Source organism: Trachurus japonicus, chromosome 17, assembly GCF_045865225.1.
Source record: "Trachurus japonicus isolate A0001 chromosome 17, Traja_1.0".
Classification (NCBI taxonomy): Eukaryota; Metazoa; Chordata; class Actinopteri; order Carangiformes; family Carangidae; genus Trachurus; species Trachurus japonicus.
Window position 1 is genome coordinate 34041614 of NC_140923.1, and position 17233 is coordinate 34058846.

The 17233-nt window shown below is 41.3% G+C and overlaps 2 protein-coding genes across 2 annotated transcripts; both read left to right on the plus strand.

The window, feature by feature from the left end:
* Positions 1 to 11563: 11563 nt before the first annotated feature.
* foxq1a (forkhead box Q1a) lies at positions 11564 to 12962 on the plus strand. Its single transcript, XM_085805500.1, has one exon. It carries the CDS (start codon positions 11760 to 11762, stop codon positions 12648 to 12650), a length of 891 nt encoding a protein of 296 aa, XP_085661626.1. The 5' UTR covers positions 11564 to 11759; the 3' UTR covers positions 12651 to 12962.
* A 922-nt stretch (positions 12963 to 13884) lies between these two features.
* On the plus strand, positions 13885 to 17219 carry foxf2a (forkhead box F2a). The gene is made up of 2 exons (XM_085805550.1): positions 13885 to 15457; positions 16686 to 17219. Exons 1-2 carry the CDS (start codon positions 14488 to 14490, stop codon positions 16862 to 16864), a joined length of 1149 nt encoding a protein of 382 aa, XP_085661676.1. The 5' UTR covers positions 13885 to 14487; the 3' UTR covers positions 16865 to 17219.
* The last annotated feature ends 14 nt before the right edge of the window (positions 17220 to 17233 follow it).

Genomic DNA, 17233 nt, shown 5'->3' on the forward strand with positions numbered 1-17233 from the left:
GATGTCATAACTGCTAGCTAGCTTTCTTTGTCTTGGACTCTTTGGCTTTTTGTTTCCTCAAAGCTCAGAGTCGAGATGATTGCCTTTTGTACTGTAAGTGTAGTACATCCGCATGTTGTCCATCACTGGAGAGATTAGTTCCAACTGACTTTGCTCGCTAAATGAATCCACAGATGTTGATGATTCCATTCAAATGCCTGCAAATTAAACATTTAGTGGACAGGTCACATGTTGAGAATGAACCCCCATATTGACAGCATTTAGGAGGCCGGGAAATGGAAACGTACGGATCCACCGCAGGCTCAAGGAGATTTCACAAGGTCATGAGTCCAGCTCACCATCTTTGGTGCAGATCAAATTAATCTGTCATCTGGTTTCAACCTTACCCACATGAATCAGACACCTGGCTCTTTTTCAAACACACATGTTCACCAGTCATTATCAGGAATGTTTATATAGACGGCTGATTTATGTTGCTCTATCTCACACCACTGATCAGATTGATGAGGAATGATTCATGAAATGGGGTGGAGCACAGTCTCTCACGCACTTTACTGGCATGGGCTGATAATTGTGCAAGTTCGTCCTTGCAAAAATCTTTTGTAAATTGTAATGCCCAAATGGTCCCAAGTGCAGGAAATAATAAGAGATAAAAAAAAATACATATATGAGCAATTACCGCCCCCTCAGGTATGAATTAGTCAGATTAGTTAGAAACCAGGTGAGTGATCACTGCTGATGATTTTAAACACTGTCCATGCCGCACTGATCTCTCAGATCTCTAAACCTTTGTGAAGATTACAAGAGGATCACATTTCAAGCACAGTTTACATTCCCCTCATTGTACACATACCACACACAGAGACTTGGTTTGCTGGAGAGTGGAAATGTCCACAGCCCTTGAAGAATTAATTTTGAGAAGAGAGGATTTCCCAAAGGACAGGAATACAGACACCATTTCATTTGGCTTTGTACTCTTAGGTGCTTCATTATAAACAGGTGCTTTATGAAAAAAAATCCAAAAAGTGTTGTTTACATGAGTTGTGTGACCGGCTCCTGTCAGATCTTGTTACACAAATTCATGCATGAAAGGGGCGAGACACCTGGACTTGTGACATTCTTTTATATAACATCTACAGAGATGTCTGCTGTCTGTCAGATAAACATGAGTTTCCAAAGATTATGAGGAAATAAGGTGTGGGATGGTTCTTTTACTGACTAACAAGGAACAGTTGTTTTTTAAAAGGTGATACATTCCCAACTAAACAATACAACAAAAGGCAGCTCACGTGGCACATGACAGAAACTATAGCAAACATGCTCATTTCTCACCTTTCGCCTTTCTTTTCCCCTCTGCCATACTTCTTTTTGAATCTAGCTTTCGCAAATGTGTGACACAAGTCATATTGGCAATTACAGATGTTGTCATTGTGGTTGTTCAGACAAATAAATCTTTAATCTGAATTCATCAAGTCTCAATATGATTGTCTCAACATTTTGAGAGCTTTCTTTGTGAGAAACACAGCTGAATCACAGCCATAACAGAATATTCCTGGTGCCACATGGAAATGCAGCATATTGCCTGAGAAAGTCGGTCAGTTGGCACTCGGTATGTACTGCAACGTGGAGATTTTTCTCAATGTCCAAAAAGTAACAACAGATTGTAGATCTCATTCATAAAATATTTAGGTCAGCCAGTGCTAACAACCCGGTATTGAGCCATATGAAAATAAAAGTCGACCTAGTAAAACCATAAAATGCTACTTACATCAACACAAGATTTCTACAGAACACTCACACACCCAGTGATTACTGTTTTATATGCAAGAATAGAAGCTGTGATTGCTTTTGTTTAATTGATGGTTAACTACACTTGTGCTTAGAAATCAAGATCATAAAATGTTGTAAAAACATGAGGTAATGACATGATTTTACCACTTTACTGTCACTGATGTAGGGTCTGCTAATAACTAAACCCTTACTCATGATGCCACTGTCATTGTTCCACTTAAACCATGAGTGGAAACAATGTGCTCAATGTTCCTATAAGGGCAAAGTTATGCATATCAAGCATACGTTCAAACACAAGTGTTTATGTGTGGGAATTTCCACTGGGTCACCTTTCCAGGAGGATTGATTACAGATTTGGCATTTTAGTGAAATGTTACCTCAGTAATAGAAGTCATACGAACTAAACTGAACCTGAAGCAGCCAGGCTGTGAGGATGCAGTGATCTGAACTTAACTGGTCAGCTTAGTTTAGTCTATAGGCATGTTAGTTTTACAACTGAGGTTGAAGGGATTGTTGTTAATTTATGCATGCATTTAGTCATAATCCCAGCCCTTAAATCTCAGCCCTGTGATGGCACTATATAACAGTCAGAGGATCAATAATGTTATTAATGTATTTCCTTGGAGGAATATGAATGATCAGCTGTCAGTGAATGCACCAGATGCACAGCCAGTCCATCAAAGTTGTGCCGCACAAAATAAAATTAACTGATAGCGTGATGAAAAAAGTTAAGAGATCATTAAAATCTTTAGAAATCCTCTGGGGACTACGAATGTCTGGAAATTTTATGCTAATCCGCTAACCCACTAACCTTGTGGTGGCATCAGTGGAAAAAATAAAGGGATCACCAAAGCCATTGGGTTCATCCTCCAGGAACCATAAACGTCTCTGTCAATTGAGGCATTTCAATCCAAGTGGTGGGGTAGGTGACCAACATGGAAATTCCTCAAACCACACTGCCAGTGTGACTACTACAGTTTATGTATTAAAGGGATAGTTCAACATTTTGCAAATGTACAGCTGAAACTACATTCCAGACGTGGCTGCTGGGCGGAGTGATTTCAGAAGCGCAAGCTGTATTTGCTTCATGTGTCGTAATGTTACATAGTTACACATGATTATTTCATAGCGTGGTGAATGTGCAGGTCACAACTTCTCCATGAGAGCATTTTGGTGTGTTGGATTGTGTATTTGATGAGTTTGATGAGGGACAGGGCACCTGTACCGTTCACCTCCATTGTGTTTGCTGAGCAGCTCGCATCTCTGCCTCGCAGATCTCAAAACAACATGCACTGATAATTAAAGGTAATGAACCTACTCCTATGACTACAGGGATTATTTCAATAGGCGAACTTTCCAAAATGTTCAACTATCCCTGTAAAGCTCGGGCCTTCTCTGGTGCTATACGTACCTGCAAGAGGTTTTGCTTGTGCTAACAGTGAACAGAGTGGCTGATCTGACGCAGCTCTGCAGTGAGGCTGAAAAAACAGAGATGTGTGGACTGCAGCTGAGATTGTTAATCTCTTTTGGATGGCAGGTAGGAGCAGGCTAATTCACCTTCAGGAGAGTTGTGTGTATCCAAACTGTCATAAAAGATCCATTACTGCTGTCAGTGTGTGCGCAATCCCACTCTTATAGAGGCTGCACAAGGAATCGGTACACAACCAGATTGGAATGCACGCCCATACACATGTACTTCATACACTCACTCGTCAAACGTGCTGTAAACAATCCCAATTCACAGACATTACGAGTAAACTCGCACCAGGTTTGAGGCATTGCACTAAGCTCAGGTCTAGCTGAGAGAACAGATTCAGGACAAGTCTGGAAGCGTGTGGCTTGGAAATAAATATCATTAAACTCAGCTGTCAGATTGCATTTGGCTCTGGTGAGAGCGCCGCCATCCATAAGAACTTGGCCATCCTCCATGTGAGTGCTGTTTTTCTCTCTTTCTTCCGTCTTAAACACACACACACACACATGCACATGCATTCTAACATGCTAAAAAAAAAACACCACTCACAGAGAAACAGACACAAATACATCCACGAACACACACAGACACACAGACACACACATACACTTAGACCACCTGGGAGATCTGTTTATGGAATCCAACAGAGACCACACGAGAAACAGACGTGGCTTTTATTTCACTTTAAGCGCCTAAGATCTAAATAGCCTCATTCATTTACATCAAAAATCGAGTTTTGTCACTGGGAAGCAAGGATTACAAAGTTATCCTGTGATCACAGACAAAGACCTGCTGTTGTAAACATGCACAAACGCACACTGGAACAGGGTAACTGGTCTGTAGCTAAAGGCACAAGAGTAAATATTTTTTAACTGCTACCTTGCCTTGAAGCCTATTACAGAGATGGGGCAGTTAAATGAAGAAAGACAACCCTAGCAACAAAAGCAACCAATATATAGTATGACAACAAAACACTAAAAATAAACACGATGATAAAGGTTATCATTATCCTGGAACATTAAATCTTCTTGGCTATGGCATTTGCCCTCTGATTGACTCCTGTTTGAGTAGGTGTAAATAAGGTGTGTGCTGGTAAACCTGTGTTGGTTTCGTGCAAAGCCAACGTTTTACAGGCACTCACCTAAAGGGAGTTCCTCCTCCCATTTGCACGCACGGCCCTTTGTTGTCTACGCTGTGAGCCCTTTTTTTCACCCTGTCTTCTTTTCTCTCATTTGAAAATAACCCAAACAGGTCCTGTAGACGTAGTAACGGCGATATTATCTAAGCATACTTCACCTGAAGGGGATCCCATCACAGAGATTTTTTTTCCTGCCTGCACGAAGGAGGCCTGGAGGCCTGAAGGCAGGCAAAACAAGTTGAGCATGGTTGGGGCAGGCTAAGCCCTGCTAACAGCTTTTAGATTCTTTTTTTTTTAAATAGGTTGCTGTAATTGCTTGGGTAATACATACAAAGTGGAGCTGTCGCTTTGTACACATTAACGGAAAAGCAGTTAAATGCTATTACGAAATGATGACAGTTTTACCCAGTAATGTGATTTTTGACTTCAGATTCTTGGTGTTCTGTCTCTAATCTTTTTGAGATGATGTTGCAATACTTTAGTAAAGCTGTCAGCATGCACAACTTGAAAAACAGACTTGAAATACAGTATGATTAAAATGTTGATAGCATCAGAGCTTCCCCTCAAGATCCCACATGTCGATTCACGAGAGCAGCCTTAAATGTTTAGGCACAGGGCAGCAGAGCATGGCCTCACGCAACTGTTGTTCTTGGAGATACAGGCTGTAGATTACTGGTCAGACAGACCAGCATTCAGACTTGTTTGTAACAAGAGAAAAACATCACACCTACTCCAACCAGTGTCAAAGCTTTCCTGATACACTCAATTCACATTCAAAACCGACCTTCCTTTACCAGTTAGATGAATTTGATACAGTTTACATGCACAGCACTGCTAATGCTACTAGCTTCAGTCCGGTAATGAGTTGATTATTACAATTTGCATGTATGTTTTGATTTTAGCCTCTCTTATCGCATTTTTGAAGCCACTTCCATCAGTGTATTTCTGCAGAGGGGTTTTCAGTGTTTTCTCTCAGGAAGTGTGTTGTACTGTAGTCTTCCTCAGAGACCCTTTGTGCTGTTTTTTTTTTTGACATCATAAAAATCAAAGTTAGTGTGAAAATCAAAACAAAATATCAGTGACCACACACAGCAAAATTATTGAAGACAAATGTCCAGGTTATGTTGAATTTTATACACTGAAGTAATGAAGTGTTAGAGATTAGAAATAAAATAAAAGTCATCGTCATTTAGTCTCCGGCTGTAATGAAGAATGTCATAATGTTTACACTGTCTGTCTTACATTTGCATCTCGGGTGCCAGGTTGACTATAACCAGCTTTGTATAAGTCGTCATGACCAGAGAGGGAAATGAGGGCAACTTGTCGAACTGTTTCAGTCAAACAATGATTGAACTTCATGCCGTTGCCATGTAACCGCTGACACGGCAGCACCGACATCTGACCGGTAATATGCAAACAAGTGGAACAAACAGATGAGCAAGATCTGCTGATGTCTTTAATTACATACGGTGTGACGCAAACTAATATCAAAGAAATGAATATGAATTTGGATTCTAGCTGTATAATATCCTCTTTCAGTTTACACAGGGCGCCGACTCAGTGTAAAGGTCCGCCCCCGTTACCTTGATATTTTAATTCCAAACTTAAGCTCGTCTCGCAGCCGCGCTTTGATCGCTGCGGTTGCATATGGCTTCGGCTTCCTTTTGGAACATTTTGTATTTGATTGAATTTTACTAAATTTATTTGTTGCTATTGGCAACATAAGTTACAAGAAGAAAAGGGGGAAACATGCGTTTTAAGTGTTTACAGCTTTGATTTGTTACTATTTTAGTTGCAGAACATGGTGCCATGTTCTGAAGCTGTGGACATGAAAACAGATGGAAACAAAATGTTTAAAGAGTCTTGGTCAGAGTTGGTACAAGTGAAGTTACCTGCAGGATACGATGGACCTGCTGTAGCCCACACTGCACACAACTCATTTAGTAATCGTAGTTCTTTTGAGGGGCTTAATATTTATATTTTCAGGAATAACAGAAACCCCATTGCCTACTGGTTAAAGTGAGTTTTTTTAGAATCAATAAACTAGATTTTTTTCGTAAGTTTCAGGTTAATGCAGAGGGTGATTTTGTTTTTCTAAATAAAAAGAAAAACTGTTTCTCAAGGCCCCAACACAGACCTCGACCCAGAGCCTTGAGGAGGTTAAATTGAGAACCTTAAATTTTTAACTCTTTCACTGTCATCGCTCACACTATTATACTTGACCTCCACTCCGTGTGGAAAATTGCCCCCCATCCACTGTCAGTGCTGCGTCTTTTGGCATTCCGTCCTTTTTGTCTAAACATGAGAGTGGAGTTAAGTGGTGGACTCACACATGGCTCCCATAAGGCACATGCCACTACTTTTCCAACAAACCAGTCTATACCAGCCAACCAAACCTGGTCCCACCATGCCTATAATGGTATGTGATGGTGTATCAGAACAAAATGAGAACAGTTAGTTTTCAAACTCATTATTATCTCATTTTATTTTTTACAAGTAATACTGTTTTCTTTTACGGAGACCAGACTTGGATAATGTTGGTAGTTTGTCCGTCAGTGAATTTACCAACGTTTTATTTAGTCGTGCTTTTGATTGTTAATGTGATTCCACTAAAAAATGCAGATCTTTTAAATGATGCTGCACAGAGCAGACAAAAAGTGTATTGATAAATGGACAAGCTGGATAAACACAATGTAGTGCAGCACTACACCATACGTAAAAAGTAATCCTTGATAAATACGAAAATATAGGCTGGATATATAATAATACATACAGCATGAAACAGTTTTACAAAATAAGACACGTACATTGTTTGCTTAAGTAGGATACAAATGTAAAAAATGAACATTGAGAAATTCACTTCACTACCCGTAAAGAGTTGATTACACATCTGTAGAGGGTTATAGATGGAAAATATGATCGTGCTACCACAGAAAAATATTTTCTTATTTTGAGCCTTTTTCGCAATATACGTCTGGTCTGTGAACTGGTCCCCAGTCCCCACATGAAAGCGCAATGGGAATTCTTTTTTTGTTTTTGCTTCTCATTTGTTTGACAGCTCTTTTACCTCTGAAGTGACTCGACCAAGACAGAAATATCCAAAACCAGCAACAAGCAGCAAGGCCCTGCTTTCTTACCGACCTACTATTTTTTATTTTTTTTTAGTAAAACCAGAGATGGCAGAAATGAATGTGATCTTTATTTTGTGTCATCTTTAAATTTTGCATCTCACACATTAAAGGGTGAAAAAAATAAATGCTGAAGTTTCCAGGCAGTTACCCCTGAAAGGACGTGTGCGTGCATTTATAGGGTGGGAGCAGATATACATGAAGAAACATGTAGTGCCAAATATACAGTACATGAAGAAACAGACTGTTCTGTAAGCTGTCTGATGATGACTAAGGACGCATGCATGTTTGTGCAAAATCCATAATGCTCCAGTTGAATACTAAGACACTTAAAAACAGGTCTGTCAAAATACTATAATTAGTGGCTGATGAAATATTTGAGGTGTATTGTTCAGTGGTAACAAACATGCCGCTGCCATAAATAGCATGAAGGAATGCATGGAATCAACATGAAGTGCTGTTTCTATTTTGAACCACTGAAGACGTCCCTGACCGAGCGTTACGTTCTCAGCGGCGTAATCTTCTGCAAAACATCTGAACATGCAAAACGTTCAGTGGGAGTTGTGCAAACTGAATCCTCATCAGGTTGACGTCTTCACACAGTTATGTTTAGTAATAATACTGTTTACATTGTTCAAATGCTCAGCAAGGTTGAAATATTTGCGTACTTTGAAAAAATGTCCGTATAATCTGTCCTGATATTTAAGGCAGTTATTTTAGGGAATACAAAATGACAATATTAAACAAATATCACAGTAATATAACAATAGATCGTCAAAATACAATATCAAATACTATACAATTATATGTCTGATCAATTTACTATACACACACACTACATTGTCTGTTTGTTCTGATCTTTAAACCTATAGCACATCTTTATTTCTTTTTCCACATGAAGTTGAGACGTGATTGAGAAATCATTCAACATAAGGACATACACAATGTGTTGATGCTAAATCGACACTCGCATCACAAAGCATTTTGTGTTTTCCCTTCTGTTCCGTGTTTAGCCAGAGCTTTGTTCTTTACACCTGCAGTCAACTAAGAATATTTATTCCTTTTCCTTGTGCCCTCCAACAGATGACTGGAAAAGTATTTTCCTCTACAAACAACTGGACAGAGGGAACTTATTAGAAATAATGGGCCTGTGTCGTGAGTTACTGGTCTGCCAGCTCGGTGCTGTTTAACTAGAGCGTAGAGCAGAGCTCCGTTATGTTATGTTATGTGCCACACACACTAAACTGTAAGTAAGTTCTCATGCAGCTACTGTAGATGTATAGATGCATGGACAGTGATGTCCTGTCTTCATAATAATGTCTGTGCATGCAATTTATTATGCTGGCCTGATGTTAGTGATTCTTGGCTGTTTATAAACTGAACACAGAGCCAACAAATCACTGAACTGTTAACAACAACCAGGGTGTTGGTCACAGTCTGACTACATGCTTCATGTGTTCCACCTCCCAGTACATCAACAACAGATACCTCAAGGCCACAATCAAAGCTGCAGTGACAGTACATTGTACTGCACCCAAAGACACATTTGCATAAGAAATGTTGAGATTATATTTATTGTCGTCAGAAATATAGAGACCAAAGTGTATGTGCGTCATTATTATGCTGCACCCACTACAGCATTCTGTACTACTTTTCCATTTCCATATCTAACAGGTGTGTACTCCCAAAACCAGTGAATGAAAACTATAAAAGGCCTTATCTGATCTTACTGTCTGGAGGAAAAAAACAACAAAAAAAATCATCACGCTTTGATTTAACCTACTCGTAAATCTCACAACGCTGACGTTGCCAGAATCAGAGAATGGGTGAGTCGGTAAGAGCAGGAGCTTCTTGTGCAAATTATTTATGGCTGTATGTCATTGACTGGGGAAAATGTAACTACTGTATATCGACACTTATCCAGTCTCGTGTTTATCTGTCGTCTAAGGTTATTATGGCTGCCTGGCATTTGAGCTGCCATAAATATACTTGTTTACAATACATGCAGCCTATGTATTTATATTATATAAGGAGTTGTAGGAGTGGTAGGAAAGAATATGTACATTAGGTTAATTCAGTGCAGTTTGCTGTGAATATATATACATGACAAAATAGAATTCAAATCAGCAACAACATCATATTTTTTGTATCTTGCAAGTAGGGCTTTGAACTTTTTTTTATTTCTTTATTTGTATTTTTACAATGACTCATGCTGTATTAGTCAGTTATAAGCCATTATCAAACACTAATTATGGGTTGCCAAGTCTGTGCTAAAACAAAGTTGCTTTTATTTGGAAATAACTTATTATTATAATAATAATAAATATTTTTTTATGAATCATAAAGTTTCAATCATCAAGTCTCCAGTTATTAGTGATGAATTTTTAAAGTGATTTTGATCCATGCTGTCTGTAGTGGTCAAATGGTGATTGTATCTATCCTTGATACATTAACCATGACTATAATCATTATGCAAGGTGTTTTTTTTAGAAAGTGGTACCATTTTTTTCACTTCACACCTTTGGAAGCGAATGAGGCACACATATTCCTCTCCTGTGAAACCATAACACATAGGGCTGTTATTAAGTAGATTCTGATGTATACAAGAATGCGATGGCCTCGCAAGCTGCTACATGCTGTGAACAGAGTGAATACATGGTATTTGAGCTCCTGTCATTGTGTGGTTAGCTTACAGGAATCCATCCCTGACATGCCACCTTTCAAAAATAGTGACTTCACCGTGGATTGGGTGTCGTACTCAACACAAACAGATTATTACCTGAAAATCAAAACATTCACGCCAAGCACAAACATGCATAACCTACATACAAAAACAGCTTGAAAAATACAGTTTGTACGACAAAAGTTAAACCACTTGGCACATAGACAACATTTCAGAGGCTACATTGTCATGTCAGTGGTTTCCAGGCAGTGTCTGCGGGGTATAATTTCTTTCTTTTCTTTTTTTTTCTCATTGGATGTTTGGTGACAGCAAAACCAATGATACCAGTGATTTGGTCTGATAATTTGCAGGATATGAGACTACCAATTTGCACAAAGATGGGTTGCTGAGTTCACCGTGACTGCCGGATGAACCCAAGGGGAGTGTGAGGGAGGAGATCCGGCCTGTGGCGTGGTGGCGCTAAATCAGAATGAAACACTGACACAGGCTATAAAAGACATAATATAGACTTCAGAAGTGTCTTCAATGGGTCCGCTCACCTGTTGGCCTATGTTTTCATTATTGAGCCGTTGGAACCACATCACAAGTGACTCAAAGGTCTTCCAAAACCTTTAGGCAGTTCTTTCAGGAAGAAAATAAATCACCAAAAAGTAATTTGCTGGGTGAATCCCCTTATTCTGACATTAAGCAACAGGAAGGACCAGACCCACTATTTGTCTGAGGAGGGGAAAACACACAGTAACACTGGTTTCTATGTGGGCTGTTAAGCTGGCGTGAACATGTAAAGTTCACACCTATAAGCACAATGCAAATCTGGAGAGCACCTGTGTGTCTATATCCTGCTCACGTGCAGCATCCTCTCTCAATAGTTGAAAAAGACGACTACACTCCAGTCTAGAAAAACAGAACTGATTGCATTACACCAAGGATGTAAAGAAGTTCACTTTGTATAGGATATTTCTGGCTGACATTACAGTGAGGTTGACAAATGATATTGAACTACCTGGAGGCACCGCACCTTAAAAATACAAAGGAAACATACGCCACCTGGTTGTCTCAGGTGAAACAGTCCCAAGGTGTTTTGGCAGGATCACGTTTCACAGGTGAGACGGTCATAAAGCTGCACCGGGTTGTGTTAACACGTCACCTCTTACTAATTGTCAAATAGTTAAATTTAACGTCGTGATGAAGCTTTTGTTATGAGTCATTGTTTTGTTTTATAGACTATCATGCACGCAATAAGAAGATGTTGTGTGATGCTCCAAATGATCTAACTCCGCCCACTTTGGGGTTGGTCCTGAGGTGAGCCGGCTATAAACTGCTGCTCACACAAACCCGTAGGTGAGACGGGCGTTCAGTTCCTCTTGCAGGTATGACAACTGAGAAGGGAGTTGTTGGATCTTATTCAAAACAGTCCGCGTCTTGACGCACACAAGTTTACGGACTTTTACGCACGGAGAGAACAGTGGACAGATTTTTTCATTTTCATTTTCATTTTATTTTATTTTATTTTTTACATAGAACTAGCAAAGAAAGGCATAAAACATGAAGTTGGAGGTGTTGTGCGGGAGCCACTATGACATGAGACATTTGGAGATGTCTAGTGATGCAGAGGGGAGCGTGCGCTCTCCTCTGTCTGCTGAGGAGGAGCTGGGGTCGGATGGTGACTCCGTGGCGCACAGCCCTCCACCTGTTACTCCGTGCAGCGGCAGCAGCAGCAGCAGCAAGTCAAAGCCGTACACACGGAGACCCAAGCCGCCGTTCTCCTACATCGCTCTCATCGCCATGGCTATCCGGGACTCCCAGTGCGGACGTCTGACTTTGGCTGAAATAAACGACTACCTGATGAAGAAGTTCCCGTTCTTCAGGGGCAGCTACACCGGCTGGAGGAACTCGGTTCGGCACAACCTGTCGCTGAATGACTGCTTTCTCAAAGTGCTCCGCGACCCTTCGAGGCCGTGGGGGAAGGACAATTACTGGATGCTCAATCCCCACAGCGAGTACACGTTCGCCGACGGGGTGTTTCGACGCAGGAGGAAGCGCATCAATAAGAGGCTGAGCAACAGCAGCAGCAGCAGCAGCAGCACGGAGCAGGAGGAGCAGGAGGAGCAGGAGGAGTCCGAGCACGAAGAGGAGCAGAGGAGGTCCGCAGCCTCCGGCGGCACCGAATCACGCGCCAAGTTCACGAGCTCGTTCGCTATAGACAGCATCCTCAGCAAGCCCTTCAAGAGAGACTCAGACAGGGAGCTCTTCCCTCCCCTCCCCGCCTTCACCTGGCCGCGCTACACTGAACTCATGGCGCCTCGCTCACACACACCTGCCTCATTTCCATACGTCAAGGCACCTTATCATTTAGACTCCTGTGCTCCTGCGCACGTTCCCAGCATCTATAGCGCCGGGCTGCTCTCTCACACAGTCTTGCAATATCAAAGATAAACTCTCTTTAAAAAAAAAAAAGATGATTATAGATCATCGATGTGCACTTACAGTATGATGGACCCAGAGGAGGGAAGGGACCAAAGAGTGTTTTGGATTTGATATTTTCTGTGGTGGCATGCTGTTACACTTTCTAATATGTTTGTACATTTTTAAAAAAAAAAAGTTTTATCAGATCTGGATATTTTATAGACATGTGTTTGTTGTAAATGTTACTGATAATAAACATGTCGAAAAAATAGATGCACTTTGACTTTCTGTGTTTGTTTCGCTCTTTGCAATGAAATGAAAATAAAATCTGACTCATGCTGATTTTGTTTTCTGTTGTTGTTGTTCTTGGTTCATGTGGAGCTAAAATAGAACTCACCTGTATGAGACAGACACCTGTTAGATGCCAATGTTAACGCTCACCTGGGCGTGGTCATGTTACTCCACCTCGCTCTCTTCCTGGGGTGGCTGCAAGGGGACGGAAATAAAATATTCTTCTAATAACAGTGATGTAATTAACCCCAATAATCGCATTTTATTATATTATATAACTATTGACATGTGATGTCCCCCTCTATCCTTTACGCTGCCAAAAGAAATAGCCTTATAAGTATTTACTTTTCTGTGTTCAAGAAGCTCGCTGCTGCCGGATAGGGGCATTCAATATTTATGTTTTCTGTCTGGCGCTGCAAATAGCTGTCGCCTCAGTCACCCGCACATGCGCAGAAAAGAGTTTATACAAACGGTGCATCCTGAGCAAACCGAGCTGGAATCCACAATAGGAAGAAATGTCTAGCAAAGTGGGACCCATTCTTCTGAGGCTAGAAAGTAAATTTCCTTTTCAAAGCAGCTGCGCATCCTGAACGCAGCAGGGTCGCGAGTTTTGATGTCGCCCGGGTTGTGTTGTAACTCTTGCTGGTGTGTGTGTGTGTGTGTGGGGGAGATTATTTCACGTCATGCAGTGATTAGCTTTAACTTTCAGTGAATTCTAGTTGTAGGAAAGGATATTTGAATATTATTATCTGACTTTTTCCTTGGAACATTTGTCTTCTTCTTCTAGATTTTTTACAATCAATTCATTTCTCCAGGGATGTAATCCAGGCCCCCAAGAGGTAAACTGACTCTTATGCGCTGTGTGTGGTATGTTGGCACGCTCTGATGGAAAAAGCATGCTTCCTCTCATGTCAGAGCTCTAACCCTGAACAGATCCCAAACAAATCAAGACCCTTTCTCCTTTACACCTTTTCAACATTAAAACCACCAGCAGGCTTTGTCACTTTTTTGTACAGCTATTACGGGAGGGGAGGGGAGGGGAGGTGTCATTTATCCAAATTGTGCCTCTTTATACATCGCGACATGTCAGGATATCGGGCCAAATATTGGTCTGACAAATGTGGACAGAGGTGTTTTGGAAAGAGAGTGGTAGGAGGAGATTTGTCTTACTCCACTGTGCCGTGTCCGGCTTCTAGTCTGGATCCTGGCCAGATGGGGAGGGAGTAGTTCCTGGAGATTTCTTGGAGGGATTTGTGGGATAGCGGGGCAGAGAGAGATTTAAGAATTGATAGGTGGTCGAGTTGTGTTTGGCCGGGTGGATATGCGCAAGCAAAGTCTTGGAGCTTTATTCCCCCCCTCATATGGGATTATTGCCAGCAATGGACAGAGAGAGGAAGGAGGCACAGCGGCTGGCGTTTCTTGATTTTCACTCCAATAGACGCGCAGAGCATCGCACTGACCTCTTTAATTGTCACATTAGGGGTCCTTTAATAGTGTTTGAAGTATAGGGAGTTACCCGAGTGTTAAAGAGACCTCACAGTGGTCGGATCCAAAAAAAAAAGAAAGAGGCGCAACCATGACGACCGAGAGCTCCCAGCAACATTTGGATCCATCTAATCCTCCGCGCTCCAGCCCAGCGGCCGGTGCTCTGAACGCAGCTCTGCTGAGCGCTCAGCCAATGATGGAGAGCGCGCACGCTGCATCAGCGAAAGGGAAGAAGGGAAACTCGGGATTGAGGCGCCCAGAAAAGCCCCCCTACTCGTATATTGCCCTCATCGTGATGGCAATTCAAAGTTCCCCGACCAAGAGGCTCACTTTGAGTGAAATCTATCAGTTCTTGCAGGCCCGGTTCCCTTTCTTCAGGGGATCGTACCAGGGATGGAAGAACTCCGTCAGACACAACCTGTCCCTGAACGAGTGTTTTATAAAGCTGCCCAAAGGGCTCGGCAGACCCGGTAAGGGGCACTACTGGACCATCGACCCGGGGAGCGAGTTTATGTTCGAGGAGGGCTCCTTTCGTCGCAGACCCCGGGGGTTCCGCAGGAAATGCCAAGCTTTGAAACCAATGTACAGGATGATGAATGGCATCGGCTTCGGTGCGTCTATGTTGCCGCAAAACTTTGATTTCCAGTCACCCTCAGGCTCATTAGCATGTCATAACGGCTATAATTTAGACCTGATGGGCAATCCGGTGCCAGGTGGTTTCGAGGGGATCGGAGGGGGGCACCACGTCCCACAAATGTCATCAAGCTCCGGGTCATCGTACATGGCTGCCTGTCAGGGGGGCTCCACCGCAGACTATTGCCCGGACAGCAGCAGCAGCCCCCTGCAGTCCTCTCCAGCCATGGTCGGCACCCTGGACTGTCAGGCGCCTTATGCAAATGCAGCCTCACACTGGAGTTCACCGGGTGTGCCTTCTTACATGAAACAACAGTCTTTGGCATCAAGCAGCCCCACTTCTTCCGCTCTGCACACGGGGATGTCATCCTACTCCCTGGATCAGGGTTATCTGCATCACAATGCGCGAGATTCCTCTGACATTTCAGGTAATGCCTCACCTTTCCCTCATGTGCGGTTTTTAAAAAACATTTTTTATAAATATTTGCACATTGACAAGTCATAAGGATCAGAGTTAACTTATATCACTCCGAAATAATCACACATTCTGTCATTAAAACGTAAAACAGTAAAATAATAAACATCCAAGTGGCATCATCACAAAGCATATTTTATCATTTTATCAAAATCCGTGTTTGACTTAAAATATCAACCACTCAGAACGAATCCTCACTTACAATAAATGAGGTAACACACTAATGAGCGTTAACCGATTATTGAAATAGATGAATCATTTCGAAACTAAAACCCTTAAAACAAATCATTTTCAGTTTCTATTTAGTCACTTTTCATTAAATTGATTGTAAAAATGTGCAGAGCGTTTAATGAAAATGGTCAGAATGTGATTGCAGTTTTGTTCAAGCTTCTTTTAAAGGCCTCGGTTATAGTATAACTGATAATACGCACACTTGAAATAAATAACGAAATGGACTTTAAACGCAGTCAAAAAATGTTTTATTCTTATACATGAAAGAAAAGAAAACAATTGACCAATTTCAGTGGAACTTAATTTGGGCCTTTAACATGAGCAACAGCATCTCAATAAACATTTTCTTTACGCGGACTATTTATATATTTTTTTTTTCATCTTTTTTTGGGTAATCATGTTTGTGATACATGTGGATGGGACAAGCTCCACCAAGGTCTAATAAAAACCTGGCTTTATTAATGTTTTACAAATGATTTACTATAATCCATTAATCGGAACAACTTTTGAGTTGTGTTCTCCCCCAAGTGCCACGTGCTTTGTCATTTTAGCTTAGTTTATCTGGAGGATCTATAGCCTACTCACATACGCAGATTGAAAACGTGCATTTTAACCATAACGTGTTACCACAACATCAGACCATCATGGTTTTTATGAATTAGAACATTAGAAATCCAAAATCTACCAAATGACGATAAACATTAGCCACATGAGTTTCAAGTGATCTATAAAGCCTTAGTAAACGTTTAAAATCATTAGTAAAACCACAGGGATAACACACTTAACCTATTGAAGGGTGTAACAAAACATTTGACCTCATGCATTCGTCATAGAAAATGTATGTTATCCAACATTTGGACTAAAGAAAACAGACATAAACCATACAGAGAATACACACACTGCCTGACTAATGAAACGATGGATTAACCTCTCGCCCTGTTCGTTTCCAGTGGGCCTGTCTCGATACTCCAGCCACTCAGCTCCTGTGTGTGACAGGAAGGACTTTGTCCTCAACCTCAATGGAATCTCTTCCCTCCATCCCAGCAGCGGAGGATCTTATTATCACCAGCTTCATCACCACCATCACCACCAGAATGTCTATCAGGACGTAAAGCCATGCGTCATGTGACAGAAGAAAACGCAAATGGCCTCTAGAGACAAAACCCCTCAGGTGGAGTTTTTATACTAAGAAAACTTGTGGTGACGAACAAGGTGATTTTATTCACTGCAGACTCATCGTGGAAGCGGATCCACTTTTCTTCAGTGAACTTTGACCTTTTAACCCGTTTAGTAATGGGTATGATATGGGGACTTGTCGCACTTCACTTCACTAATGGATAAGCAATATCTACATTTGTACTGCAAAAACACACAGAACACGTACCAGAGTTAATCTTAATTCATGCACTTAATTTTGTTTTCCCGAATTTTACTGAAATTGTTGTTGATTCTTTGCAACAAGTCATTAAAAAGATTTATTTTTATTTTCGAAGTGTTT